Genomic DNA, 15500 nt, shown 5'->3' on the forward strand with positions numbered 1-15500 from the left:
CCAGATCCTGGAAAGTAATGGGGTGCCTCTGATCTGGCTCCCTGCCTTCCAGCCTCCACCAGCCTTTCATGGCTGCCCTTATAACCTCGCTTTTTGTGGGGTCATTTACTCCTCTGGTCCCGCTGAAGAATGCCACTGCTGCTAAGGTCGTTGCTGCCCATGCCCTGCTCTTCTTTGCCTTGGACTACTTTATTAATTTTTCCACATCCTGCTCTACATTTATTCCATTGTGCTTCGTTATTGCCAGGCAGTTATCAAAGTGCACCTTGTAGCACTGCAACATACCTGGGGCCAACACTTTCTCCACAAGTGTCATTAGCGCATCCTCTCTATCCCCCAGAGCCACTTTGGCATTACTGACATCTCCTCTTCTGCCCCCAGTGTGAGCTGTCGGAATCTCTTCCACAGCAAACAAGACAAAGTGTCAGCTATGCTGTTCTACACACCTGATAAGTGTAAGAAAAATGCAGCAGGGCAGGCACCGTCAGGCAATTTGCTGCGCTGCTATTCACCACATGCACTACTGCTTGGTCTTCTTCTTGGCCAACCTCTCCTGCCAGATGTAGAAGCTAACTGCAATGGGAAACCGCTCCAGGAATGCTATATTCCCTGTTAGCTTCTACTTCTACCTTCCATGCCCCTGGCCATGTGCTCACACACCAGTTTCCTGTCAGAAAAGCTCCACATCCCACACCTGACGCATATGTGAAGCCCTCTAACGCATATGTGAGAGACCTCCAGACTGGGAGGTCTCTCTTCACTCCCGCCCCCTAGGCATAGGTGGTGATGTGACGGCACCAATCTCCAGCTTTTCGGGCAAGCCTTCTTGCAAACACCCTGCTAGCCGGGATGACCCTCCCGGCAAAGTTAAGTTGCCCCATCAGTTTCTGCAGTTCCACTAAGGTTGCTTTCTCCTTCTCCCTCATGACCTTCTTAAACTGCTGTACTTTCTCCATGGGGCGCCTGATGAGACCCTCAATGGTGTCAATTTCGATACTGAGGAATGTCATGTTTGTAGTTGGCCTCACCATTTTATCCTTTGCAAGTAGGACGCCTAGCTGCTCTGCCAGTTGCTCGAAAGCACTTAACGCTGCCACGCATCTGTCTTCACCTTCCTTACCTACAAACAGAAAATCGTCCAGGTAATGTGCCAACCTTGCCCCAGCATATCTCTTCCTCGCTGCCCATTCAATGAAGGTGCTGAAAAGCTCCAAGTAGTGGCACGAGATAGGGCAGCTCATAGGCATGCATTTGTCGAAGTAGAGCTTATCTTGAAACTGGAGCCCCATCAACCTCAAGGTCTCTGGGTGGACTGGCATTACTCAGAATGTAGACTCAATGTCCAGTTTCGCCAACAGAGCTCCTATGCCCGCCTCCTTCACCAGGTCGAGTGCTTCGTCAAAGGAAGTGTACCCCACTGAACCCTGCTCTGGGTCCAGCCCGCCATTTCCAGACGCTCCCTTGGGGTATGAGAGATGGTGATTTAATCTGAATTGCCCTGCTTCCTTCTTTGGAACCACCCCTAGGGGAGAAACCACCCAAATGGGGCCACATCGAATGGCCCGCTATCCTGCCTAGCTTTATCTCCTTTTTAATTTTTTGATCCACTATCTCTGGTTTGATGGCTGCTGATTTCAGGTTTTTGGCGAACGTCCCACTGAAGGCACTGTGGCTTGGTATCTTGAACCCCTTCGAGAAACCTTTCAACAGTGTCTCGGCTGCTATTCTGTCGTGATATGTATTTATCAGCAGCCGCAATGTCTAGAGTTTAATCGGGTTGGGTTGTTTCCCTCAACCTTGGTCTCCACTACCTTCTGCTTTGTCTGCTCCCACTGCTTAGAGACTTGTTGCTTCTTAGTCCGACACCTGGCATCCGTGTAGTCTCGGCCACATTTGCTGCATGCATGCCTGATCTTGCAGTTGACTCCCCAAGTGCAGTTCCCCTTTTCAAAGTTCCAGCAGGTGGTGTCTTTCCCTGATCCGAAACCCCGGGACCAGGCTCCACCACCGCGCCAAAAGGGGTACCTTTCGCTTTCGCTATTCTGATAACTCCTGCCCCTTCAACTGAGTTACTGATTCCTAAATGGCTGCTGCTCACCCCCTGAAATGCTTTTGTGCCCATTACTGCATATTATCTTGTGTATGTACCCTGACACGTTCTCTTCATCCCAATTCATGCTGCAATACATTTGCATTTTTAGCCTGAAACCCTCCTCATACTTGAGCCATGCGACACCCCCGTTACTCTTCGTGCGCCTCATGGATGCGCTGCTCATACGTTATCAGTGCAACGGCATCACCCAGGTATTTTTCAATCATTATGGAGGTGTACCTCCTGAAGGCATACAGCCAATTCATAATTTTCCTCTCCTTCCGCACTCTCTTTCTGCCTTTCGTCCTGTCATCCTCCTTCTTGGCCCCTTTCACTATGTCCAGCCCGAACTGCTCAAACTTGAGCAATGGTAACAAGTCAATAAACACAATATCATGTTTGTCCCTTCCAAGGGTAAGTGCCATACTAGACCCGCTGCCCTTGTGTCCATGGGTGTTTACCGTGGGTCCCTTCTGACCGCTACATGTCTCCTTGCCTGTCTACCCCTTGGTTGCCCATCCTCTTGAGCTCCCAGTCTTCCCTTGGAAAACCCATTGATAGAGGACTGGCTATGTCCTTTTTCTCTTCGTCAAAACCACTCAGTACAGGAGCTACGCTCCTTTCATGCGGCAAACGACTCAGTGCCTCTCTGTCCTCCGACTGTGCGTCCTTCCCCAATGTTGCTGGATCATTTCCCACTGTAGAGACCCTCCTTGCTTACCCCAGGGCTATGTTAGTGCAGCCTTTCATTCTTGTCCCTGCTTGCAACCCATAAGTCGCTCACATAGCACAGTGGGGTACGCACCCGCCCCATATCTGTGCACAGCCTGCTGTGGCAGGTTCGAATCCCGGCAGGGTTAACTCAGCCTTTCATCCATCTCAGGTCGATAAATTGAGTACCTCTACGTGGGTAAATGTCTTCTGTTATTTTAGCGCTCTGAGACCTATGGGTGTGTAGCACTATATAAGAAATAAATTATTATTATAGTTGTCCCTGCAGGAATTCACTTTATTGATGCACAACTTTTCATTATTATTATTTGAAAATGTATAAAGTGCAACTAAGGCCCAAGGGCGTCTAGGCGCCCATGTCGACAGGTGCGTGAGGACGTCTCCGACTCAAATTCATGCAATCCTTTCAGCGCTTTTTCAACATGCATTTCCATCATTTTTGCAAATTCTCACCTATGCATCCTGCTCCGTGGCCACTGTAGAGGCCACCAGTGGCTTTCTAAACATGAGCGTTTCTGCTGCCTCTGCTTCGGTGTTTCCCTCTCGCCATTCACTTCAGCCACCTTCACAGATGACTTCCCCACTCTTTGAGACCTCTTGGGTGCTGGAGGGTCATCATCTTCTTCTGTGCATTTCCTTTTCAGGGTATCCTCCAATCTGTATGGTGCTTCAGAATATTCCCCCATCGACTCGCTCTTCTTTTCTTTGGACTGCGACCACCCAATCTGCAGAGGCGTATCTGGGATGAACTCTTCCCCCTCTGTATCTTCCAGCACCAATATGCCTTGTTGCACCTTCTCTTCCTTAGCTGTGGCTTGAGCTATAAGCCATTCCATGCCTTTCTCCCTAATGGCCGCTTGGATCCTCTTCAATAAATCTGCCATCTCGTCTGCATTCTCCATTCCCACTGCTTGCAAACTCTGCGACAAAGAGGATCGGCTTGGCCAGGTCGTTCCCCAGTCAATTGACCCTCTTGATGGGCCTTTGCGCCTTCCTCTGTCAAATGACCTTCTTGATGGGCTCCTGCAATGCTGCTGCTGGCTGGCCGGTGCTTTGCCTCTTGTGTCCTTCCCCGCTGCTCCTGCTGTCCCAGCCATTACTGCGCCGAAGAAAATGACTCTTTCACTGAGACGAGGAAGAGCATGCTGCACTACACTCGCCTGCTCCCGGGCACTCGCGTTGATGTCCGCTTGCTGCTGTTATTATCCTTTGTTTATGTTAAAGCGCGGTGCTGCTGGGCGTTAGAACAGGCATTTGTTTCATGTTTGTATACAGGCTGCAATGTCAAAAATACATATGTTTTGTCCGGATAATCAAGCTTCACTGAGACGAGAAAGAGCGTGTTGCCACTCTACTCGCCTCCTCCCAGGCACTGGAATTGCTGCTGCTTTCTGCTGTTATAACCCTTTGTTTATGTTAAAGCACAGTGCTGCCGGGGATTAGAATCAGTGGTGACCTGACCCAAGATGGCCACCACGCTTTCCGATGCTAGCAGCCACCTTTCTTTCTGTACGCGAGTACCCCAATTGCTCGCTTACCCCTCCCTTCAAGCTTCTCTGCGGGCTCTTTTCTGCTCCCCGATTCAGCCCCCAGGGGTCCCGCTCACACTTGGTCCTCCAGCTGCTATGGTTTCCTCTCCCCCTGATGGCTGACAGCTCCCACAGCACAGCAGCACTTACCCATGTGCAACCTGCACTGACACCCTCACTGCATCAGACCTGCCATGGTAAGCGCCCTCACAACTACACAAACGACAATCCGCAAGTCCAAGGTAAGCTTCCTCATGCCGGCTAATGGCTGCTGTGAGACAGGCATGGTACGAAGAGATGAAACAGACAAGAGATGTAGTTTCTCATATTTCAAGGTCCCCCCCAACCTGTTTCGGTTGAGCTGTATCCCACTTTGGCACCATATATGAGACAGGCATGGTAGCCAAAGATGGCACAGACAACAGATGTAACAGTATCTGAAAACCTTTATTAAAATATCAGGATGGGTGTAACGCCTAACTTGCTCTATAGCTATGGTGGGAATTACCCCACCTAAAAAAACTAATGAATGCTTATGTTCAGAGGTCCAATACAGAAGCTCACCAAAACAAAGTTCTAAAGGAGCTTAGGGTTCCCTTCCCCAAGCTTGAAGCATGTATTCATAAAACAATGTTCAAAAGGTACTGTTCCCAAGAAACTCAGGATTCTCTTCTCCAATTTTCAAGCACTAGTTCACAACACAAGGCTTGGGCCTCCTCCCCCAAGTCGCAGCTGCTGGTACACTCAAATAAAGTTCCAAAGATATTGTTCTGCTAGATCTTCCTTGCTCAGGTTTGTAGCCTGGCTACACCAAATATTCTCACAGTGTTCAGTAGGAGCTCAGGTTTCTCTTTCCCAAGCTGGTTGCACTGATTCAAAGCCAATATTGTGCACTTCCTGGTTTCATTAGTTGGGGCTCCCTGGTCTAGGCGCAGTTGACAGACCACACGGTCCACCCACTACACATCGCACAACAAGTTACCCAACCCAAGCACGCCAGCTCTTGACTTGGGATTGTTGGGTTATTCACACTTAGAAGGTTCAAATGCAGTTTAAACTTTCAGTTCAGTATTTTGCTCATACTTTGCTGCCCCCCTCGGCTGCTCACTAGCAGAGAAACGCTCTCTCATCATTTCACTTTATCACGTGGCTCAGGAATTGCTATTCTCACTTGGAAGGTTCAAATTCAGTTTTAAACTTTCACTTTGGTATTTTGCTCACACATTGCTTCTCAACCCGCTTGCTCACTTGCAGAAAACTCTCATAATTTCACTAGCTCCCGTTGCTTTAGAATTGTTATTCACACTTGGAAGGTTCAGATGCAGCTTTAAACTTTCACTTCGGTATTTTGCTCTCACTTTGCTGCTCCACTCGGCTGCTCATTTGCACAAACTGCTTTCCCATCATTTGGATCTCATCAGAAGCTTTCGAGAACATGCTGCCTGCACGCGACCACTTCGATACAATATAGCTTCCACTCTCTCTCCAACGCACAACGGCTTTCTTTCATTCATTGACACCCACCGGCTGCATAACAATCCTTTCCCAGCTTCTTGGATCGGACGATACTGCCTGCCCCACAGATACCCTTAGACTAGTACTTCCAGCCCTGGAACAAGCACCTCTCTGCCTTCCCCTCAGACATCCCTACACTGTGGCTTCCATTCAGATAACGAGCACCTCTTTTCCACAGCATAAGTGCCACCGGCTACCGTGGCCCCCCTCTCTCGCTCTCCGGATCCTTGGAGACATGGCTCCCTCCCCATACAGAGACACTCTGCCGCACTGAGGAATCACCTTCACCATGTCCTTGTCTGAAGGTCAATAATGTCTGCTACGGTGGTGAAGGGATGATTATAATCACCTTTATCATTTCCTTGTCTGAGGGTCAATAATGTCTGCTACGGTGGTGAAGTCTGAGAGTCAATGTCTGCTGCGGTGGTGAAGGAATGACTATAATCACCTTCATCATTTCCTTGTCTGAGGGTCAATAATGTCTGCTACGGTGGTGAAGGGATGATTATAATCACCTTCATTATTTCCTTGTCTCAGGTTCAGTATTTTCTGCTATGGAGGCAAAGTGATGACTATAACCACATGGGAATGTGGGGGAGAGGGAGTGATGCCTCCACCCTGAGACCTACATGTGCATAAGAGGGATGTTTTTAAAGAGCCTCTGAAAGATGGAGACTCTTACTGGCTGCAAAGGGAAACGAGAAACAAACGAGGGCACAATTGGTCTAATCAAATGCATCCTACTAACAGTGGGCACATAGACCTATGTAAGACATAAGGGTTAAGGCTCACCCTGAATCTTGAAGTCCTTGAATTCTTTCTCTTCATTTATTTTTTTTGAGTCTTTGGTGAAAAACCGGCATTTGAACACGGCTCCCTCGTCCTCACCCATCGTTGGCGTGACGACGACAGCACTGTTGATAGTTACGTAGCCTCTTCTTTCTTTAACTTTGAAGTTTGCAGCTTTGTGCCCTTCTTCGCCCAATAGTGGCTCTGTATCCTGGCAGTCAGTCATGGGATTGGGGTTGATCATGGTCACGAGGCCCTTGTGCAATTTTGTCCACTTTATCTCAGTGCCTTTGGGGCAGTGAAACCCAACGCACACTAATTGCACAGGTTCTCCCAATGTCCAGACTCTGGGCCCTCTGATCTCAGACATCGTTAGTTTCTCCTGCTCCTCTGAAAGACAAAAACAGTAAGTATATAAGCATATATGTCCAAACAAGTGTACAGTCCCGTGTACACGGGCCAAAGTGCAGGTTTTCATTAACACTGTAGGACCACTATAGATCGTAAGGCTGAAGCTTTTCTCTAGCTGTGATAACAGGCGAAGCAATGCAAATTAAACCACTGTATATCCTTAGGCACCAGCTCCCTCTAGCGAAGCATTCTGTACGTTCGGGCAGCCTCTACTGCGCAAGACGGCATTGGACAAACATACATCTGGCCTTTTATTGTATAGTATGATTTATACACCTTGTGAGGCCAGTATTCCCTACATTACATCCATTTCTCAGCAACTACTAATTTAGCAAATCAAATATCAATTTGCCTTTAAAAATTGAAATTCAGATCGTATTTGCTAGCTTTTTAAGCCTCATCAGTTAAAGCTTCCAAGCGTTTTATTTGGCGTTAAGACCTTATTCCAAGGGCTGGAACGGTGGGTATTGGCACGGCAGCCCACGTTACCCACTTGGAATGGGGGTTTAAGGCCATTAGCACCCCAGGCGCAAAAGCGGAAACCAAGGGCTGCGAAAAAAGGTTTTCCTTCGTTCAACGGGACGCGTGTGGCGTCCTGTTGTATGAAGGAAAAGCCTCTACAAAGATGGCCACCATGGAAAGGGCAGGCGGGGCTCCATACGGAGCCCCTCTTCCCTTTCTATGGGAGCCTGCGGGAGGCAAGGGGAAGGAGCGGAGGCGGCACCCGCTGCAGACAAAATACAGTAACTTGGAGTGTGGGGGGGAAGAAGAAAATAAAGTGACAGAGGGTGGGGGGAAGATGGCTGCAGGGGGAGGCGGACAACAGCCGGCATTGAACACAGGCTTTCACCAGCAGTTCAAGCCTGCGTTGCTTGCCACCCGATTGGCTGGCACCCCTCAACAGGGTGCTGATGGGCTTTACAGACTTGTTCTTTTTCATTTTGTCACCTTGGCCAGGCATCTAATAGAATCGGATACCATGGGCTCCTTTGTCTGGGAGTGTGCCTGTAATCGCTCCATGTACCTAGATGTTCCAGTTCGAGCCGGCTCTCCTACTAACAAAAAATGTACATATGCTTTACCGAACAAACGATTAATTGTCACCCACACCAGATATCCTTCATCATAATAAACATCACAGAGGCTCAAGTAAAAGATCAAGTGTAGAATCTTTAAGATATGCTGAGTCAGGCAGGTCTTGCACCCAAGATGGCATCTGCTGTTTATTAATGTATGATTAATAAAGGGAACACGGGTCAACCCTACATACTACATAAGTCAGTGCCACAGGCATTGGTAGGCCCTACAATGGAAAACTCACCTAGAAAGACACTGGAACATGGGAGTGCTTGATCCTAGTAGATTTGTCAGGGCCATTTGAAATATGACATAAAGAAGGAAGCAGCCTGGCAGATCCCCCACCTTGGGATTCTGCTCCCACTGCTCCCTGCATTGAGGGTGACCATCTCCCTCCTTTGAACTCACACGAGAGAGGATATCGCTCTAGAAAGGCAGCCGATTTTGACCCACTTGCTTTGTCCTTATCACAGACTGAGCCAGCAGCAAGAACCACTCTTCCCACTGCAGCATCTATGGCTGCCATCCCGGCTAATCAGATGAGCTCTTACTTGTCACAAGCCCAGGAAGTGAGCCGGTAGGCAAAGCCGGCTCACCCCGAAGGACCACATCAAAGGGCCCTTCCTATCTGCACCTATGGAGGAGCACAAAACGCCTCTTTTTAGCTGACCCACACGCTACGACCAGCACCTGATTCTGTATGCTGTGCCTATCCAAACTCCCATTAAGCCTATGTGTCTGGCAACTGTTGGTAAAATGTACTGTTCCCATGTGATTTCCATCCCACCCCTATTGTGCTTCCTCCCCATCACTCGATATAACCCAACTCATCCGACATCACCTCCTGAAATGCATAGCGCCACCCAAAATATGCCACAGCCCCACACACCCTACCTGCTCATCCCCTATCTTCCTTCCTTCCTCCATGTACGCTCACTCACAGTGAGGGATGAAGCACCACCCACCATTTCGAGATGACTACCTCAAGCCACTACCAAAACCTGAGATACCCACCCCTGCGTGTCACTGCATCCGGGTATTGCCACACCATCATGCGCCCACCCTTGAACATGCACATGCATTTGCGGCACGGCAGACAGCCTGGTCGCCTCCTTGGTCTGCCAACACCTATGTGCTGGCAAACTAGCACACGCTCCCCTCTAGGAAGCCCCTTGCCATGTCACATGCGCTGATCCGCCTGCAAGTGCCCTTGACCTACTCACCGCGGCCACCTGTGGAGTCACATGGGCTGTCTTGTATGCGCTTGACCCCCTCCCCACGACTGGACTCATCTCACCCACACTTCTCAGACTCCATCCACCTCCCACCACTTCTTGCACTGGCTTGCTCAGAATCAAACATTTACGAGCCTGCACCATCCTGACACCCATTCACCATGCCTCTCGTTCTTCACCCCATGTTGACACCTGCCCTGCCCCCACTGTAACATTCTTGCCACTAAACACATCCTTGACCAAACCACCACATCTCGGGCCACCGTCAACACCTCCCCAGATGCAGACCTTAGCCAAAAGACCACTAAGCACTAAGCCCAATGAGCGGCCTCCACATACTAACACACACCCCAAGCGTAACGATTACTTCACACAACCATTAGTGCCTAGCACCCTAAGCCACACCACCACTTGTCATGTACTCCCGAAACCTGCCACCTCCCTACCCCCTCCTGAGCACTCTAACAGCTATCGCTGATCGAGCTGTGGGCCTAAACAAACTCCCTCTGATGAGTCAATCAATGGCATTCCCAATAGTACTGGGATACATCAGGGAGTCTTGCTCAGACCCCAGTCACATGCACTACCTGACCTGGCGGCCCCAAGCTGCACTGTCCTCCAGGAGTCACATTTCCTACACTACACCTCACTCCCGCAAATCACCAACAAAAGAAACATTTGCCTAGGGGATCGGATAGCAACCTCCCTTAGACCCAGAACAAAGCTTACTGCAACCTGCAACACCCACAAGCCAACAAAGCCCATCACCCAACAGAAGGACACCACTAAGATCCCATCTAGCCAGCAGACTGGGCGTGCACCCACCCTACGTCTGAAATGCACCCTACTCATGCGGTCCATCCCTGTGGATGCTCTTGATATCAACAACCTTATCACTATCCTCAACCTTGACATCTTAGCAACCTCAGAAACATGGCTGCATGCCGCATCCGGCCCTACCGTCTCTATTGGCCTTCCCCCTGGATGCACCATCTACCGTACTGATGGACCAAACACCAGAGGCGGAGGAGTTGCACTCATAGCAAAGGACCATTAGAGAATTGAACATCACCCCGCCGATAACTGCAACATACTGTCTGTTAAACTGACCCTCACTTATTCGGACACCATTACTCTGCATACCATCTACTGCCCCCCAGGTTCAGCCATGTCCTTAGAAGAGAACCTCCTACACACCTTGGGTGCCTACATTAAACCCACCTCTAAATCGACCTCCTGGGTGACCTCAACTGAGGCTATAATGACCCTGATGATCCAGCAGCCGCATCGCTCTTCAACTCGCTTAGCACTCTTGGCTTCCAACAATGTATCAGCACCCCCACACACAACAAAGGCAGCATCCTAGACTGGATTGCAGATCTCAATTGTCAGGTGGCTATCCATTCTAACAGCCCTTGCCTTTTGTCTGACCTGTCATGATGCCTACCCCCGGGCATCCGGATCGAGTCCATCAGCCCCGGGAGCAGGCATCCAGATACTTATTAAAACCCCAGCAGCCCCGGCTGGGGGCTGTTTGGATTCAGTCCTGGCGCCTTAGGCGCCAGGCTCATAGACTTTACTTACCTTATGCAGAACATGCTGCAAATGAGTCCAAGCCAACATGAGGCCTGGATGGGACTATTTTATTACTGGGACTAATTTTCACTCGGGTGTGGTTCTGGGTAACTTCTTACCTGGGACTACTTTGCAGGCTATTTAAACCATGGCTGAACAGCAGCCCATGCTTCGTGTTATTCTGCATCCAGCAGCGTAACGCTCACCGTGTCTGCAAGTCAGCATCCAGTCTTCTGCCACGCCCGCCTCGAATCCGGAGCTCCTAGACAAAAGGAAAAGAAAGGAGAAGAGATTAGATTACGGACATTATTTGATTCCTTACCTGATTCCAGACCCAACACAGCTCTGAGCCTGGAAAGGACATTATTTCAGCATGCGTCGCTTCGCCAGCAGCAACGCCACGTTATACTCACCAGTCCACCGCATCTTTCGACTGAGCGTTGCCTCCATCATTTTCTTTGTCGAAACCCAGCACCTGGGGGAAAACAAAAGGAATAACAAGGTGAGCGGAGAAAACCGACAAAGACAATCTCTTGCCACCATAGGCTTACCTGCTTTACCACCGGAGGTATTATCCTTTAATTCGCCGCATCTTCCTATGCCGCACCTATAAAGGGAGAGAAAACAGCACGTTAAACTCCTTCAACTTTTACCGGACAGTGTTTGGTAATACAGACTCTTACCTGAACGCCATCAGCTGCCTCCAGGCAATATTCTTTTGGACGCAGCTGCAACCTAACGAGGGAATGGAACAAGAGTGAACATCGGACATATTGAACTCTTTGAACTTTATAGACACTGGAGTCAATATTCCTCCGGAACTCCTCCAGTACCTTCAAACCAGTGAAGTAACTGGTAACTACGCGCCCCTGCATGCCATGCAGGATGGAGAGCTCATCATTTAAAAACATAAGGTGAGGTTACCAAGAGGGGATATCGGAGGTGATTAGTAGGGAGAACGAGAACAGTTGGGGGGCCATCACTAAAGTCCACGGGTGGCTAAATCCCTTTCTCCACTTGCAGGAGAATACTTCTACGAGTCCAGCAGACAAGATTAGGTGGGCCAGTCCAGACAGTCATCTCTGCACTACGCATCACGTTGGTGGAGACCGCAGCTGTCCGGGTCCGATCGAAGCCCATGTGGGAACCAGGTGAGCGTAACATGACCACCTCATAGTGCAGTTCTCCATTGCACCAACTGGACACGCTTCACCTATCGCATTCCCGTTGCCCCCCCACTCTTGCCCACAGCTCTAAAAACCTCACAAAGGAATGTCTCGCTCCCTTGCTCAGCTCACTCTTACCCAAACTATCCTTCGACAACGACCCCAACACACTTGCAGACTTGTACGCAAAAACCCTAACTGCCGCCATTGCCACCATAATCCAGCTCAAGCCACGCAAACTCAAACTATCTACACAGAGAAACTCGATGTTCACCCCAGAACTCCGAACACTCTGCTCAAACAAATGGCTAGCTGAAGCTAACTGGAATAAATTACCCTCAGAAGCCACAAGGCTACTGTTCACGCTAACTGCCAAACACTAGAAAAAAGCTGTCCTCTCTGCTAAATCCTCCACCTACAATGCCCGCATTGCCAATGCCAAATCCAACACCCATGAGATATTCATTATTCTCGGGGAAGTAGAAACCCCTACCATCCCCCGATCCCTATAGCCAAAGACGATTTGTGGTGTACCAATATTCAAAACGCCATGCTCGTCAAAATGTACAACCTGCACAGAAATATTGACAACAACCAATCCCTGATCAACCCCTTTCAAGCATCCCTGACAGCCTCATCCTCCCCTACTACCAGCCCCCAAAATCCCCACATGTTCTACTTTTCCAACATGTCGGAAGATGAAGTCAAAACCATTTTAAACGGACTTAAACCATCTCGATGCAAAGGAGATACCCGCCCTGCGAGTCTTATTAAAGACTGCTCTGACATCCTAGCACCCCTCATTGCCTCCTTCTTTAACGCCTCCTTTTCTACTGGCACAGACCCCACCAACATCAAGGAAGCCTGGAAACCCTCTCAGTAAAAAACGTTTTTACGAGAACCCACTTTCCCTACAAACTACTGTCCCATCACAACTGTCCCTTTCGTGCTAAAAATTCTTGATAGAGCAGCCTACTTGCAAATCCAGTGATTCCATGAAGCCAATCATTTCTTGGGTATGCGTCAGTCGGGTTTCCGCCCAGGCCACGGGACAGAGTCAGCACTACTCGACCTAAAGATCCAAATTGATGATATCAGGGATGAAGGCAAAGCCTGCCCTGCTGCTTCTCCTTGACCTATAAGCAGTGTTCAACCTAGTGGACCCAAAATCCTAGGCCAGCACCTATCCTCCTCAGCCAACTTCTCTCCTGAGGCCTTATCCTGGATTATCTCCTTCTAAGGGGACAGATCCCTCAGAGTATTTGTGGAGAATGCCAATGCCACACGAGCACCTATAACCTGCGGTGTGCCCCAAGGATCCTGCATGTCCCCAACTTTGCATAGCATATTCACAATACCACTATTTGTCCTCCTGGACTCTATCGGTATATCCTATACAAACTATGCTGGCGACACACAACTCCTACTGCAACTACCATGATGACTCCACCACTCTGTCTACATGACCATCCATGCCTGGAGGGCCATTCGCTGTCTATGCCTGAACGACGAGAAGACAGAGATACTTCTGGTAGGACCCCCATCAGTGACCAAGAAGCTGGATCCCAAATAACCCTCCTTCAACATTGACGGTATCCCAATTCCAGTCTGACCTTTTGTGAAAACGCTTGGTATATATCTTGACGGCACACTATATCTCTCAAGGCATGTTAGCGCCATTGTCTCCTCTGCTGCATACACGGCTAAGCTAATAAACACATCCAGACCCTTCATCTCCCCGGACAGCTGCCTTACCATAGCTCGAGCCACTGTAGGATCCAGGCTTGACTATTGAAATGCCCTTTTTGCAGGCACCACTGATATCAATATTCTGAAAATTAAGGTTATCCAGAATAATGCACTAAGAGCAGGACTGAGTATCCCTAAAGCTGAACATATCACGGCAGCAAGGACAAAATCCAGCCGGGTCCCTATTCGTGAACAAATTCTCTTCAAAACACTCATCACTCACAGATTTTTGTCCAAGGATGCCCCGCCATACTTTTCTCAAGAAAGCACAAAAGCATCATGCTCCAGACCCACCAGAGTAGCGTACGCCCACTGCATCACAATGCTCACATTTAAATGGGCCAGAGAGCTGAGTGTCATCTGCATAACACTGCAAGTTCGAGGAGAAGGTAGAGATCAGGTGGGCTGATAGGGCCTGGTAGACATTGAAGAGCCAGGGTGAGAGGATAGAGGCAAGGGGAACACCACATGATGAGAGAAAGGACCCAAGTTGGGCTTGTGAGGGTCGGTCCAGGTGGAAGGAGGTCAACCACTCCAGGGCCTGATCCGTCATGCCCAGGTTCTCACAAAGTCGATTGATCAGGATGGCGTGATTAACCATGTCAAAAGCAGAGGAAAGGTCAAGGAGGATGAGGACAGAAGGAGGGCTGGAGTCAAGATTAGAGAGCAGATCTTCATGGGTGTTCAGGAGAGCAATTTTGGTGCCTCTGGCAGCTCTGAAGCCAGACTAATGGTCATGGAGACAACCAACAGATTCAGTGTAGAGAGTAAGCTGGGAGATGGCCAGCTTTTCCAGGAGTTTCTCGAGGGTGCACAAGAGAGTGCTTGGGGGCGGGGGAGAGATACAGTGGCGAAGGAGTGGTTGCAGAAATCGGCCAAGGCTGGAGCGACAGTGTCAATGTGGTCCTTGATCGTTCTGGAGGAGTAGGGGAGAACCTGTTTGGATGACACTTTCATAGATCGAACTTCTCTAGAAACATTGTCAGGCCCTGTCAGAGAGAAAGAGGAGAAAGGAGGAGGAGAGGGGGAGGCGACCAGAGGGGGTCCAAGAGAGGGAGAGGAATAGGAGAGCAAGGACAGGATGTCCTGAGTTTTAGTGGTGAAGTGAGAAGTCAGAGCCGTACAGAGGGTCTGGGAGGGAACAGGAGAGGTGGAGACTGCAAAAGGATTGGCCAGCTCTTTGCAGATTTTAAAGAGTTTGGCCGTGTTGCTAGTGGCCACAGAGACGCGGGCTTGGATGTGGACTCTTTTCTTGGACAGGACAGAGAGTCTGTATTGCCTATTGCCTTTGGAGCAGGCAGCAGGCCAGTTTGTCAGAGAATGTGCGCAAGGCCACCGTGCACTTGCGTTTCTAGGCAATGAGGTCAGAGTCATAACAAGTGTAGCACTCAGAGGTAGGCTTCTGATGGATTCTCATGACAGGGGAAAGGATGTCTAGAGTGTTGGAGATGCAGGTTAGAGAGGGCTGTGTCAGAGTGTGAGTCAGCCACAGGAGTAGGAGGAGCAGAGAAAGTAGCGGCAAAGGCATCCACTGAAACACGCTTCATGGATCAAATGAAAGAGAAGGTAGGTGTCAGTGCGGCGCGGGCTTTGCCTAAGGGACAGACAGTTTCACGTGAGAGGGAAGCAG

At 49.5% G+C, this 15500-nt stretch overlaps 1 protein-coding gene across 1 annotated transcript in view; it reads right to left on the minus strand.

Annotated features, from left to right (window-relative positions):
• Nucleotides 1–6517: 6517 nt before the first annotated feature.
• LOC138498040 (natural cytotoxicity triggering receptor 3 ligand 1-like) overlaps nt 6518–15500 on the minus strand; it is a 484903-nt gene continuing 475920 nt past the window's right edge. Inside the window, exon 5 of the mRNA XM_069621878.1 lies at nt 6518–7047. Within this exon, the coding sequence (XP_069477979.1) occupies nt 6650–7047 (398 nt within the window). The 3' untranslated portion in view covers nt 6518–6649. The remainder of the gene's footprint in view (nt 7048–15500) is intronic.

Source organism: Ambystoma mexicanum, chromosome 5q (genome assembly GCF_040938575.1).
Source record: "Ambystoma mexicanum isolate Mex_15411 chromosome 5q, UKY_AmexF1_1, whole genome shotgun sequence".
Lineage (NCBI taxonomy): Eukaryota > Metazoa > Chordata > Amphibia > Caudata > Ambystomatidae > Ambystoma > Ambystoma mexicanum.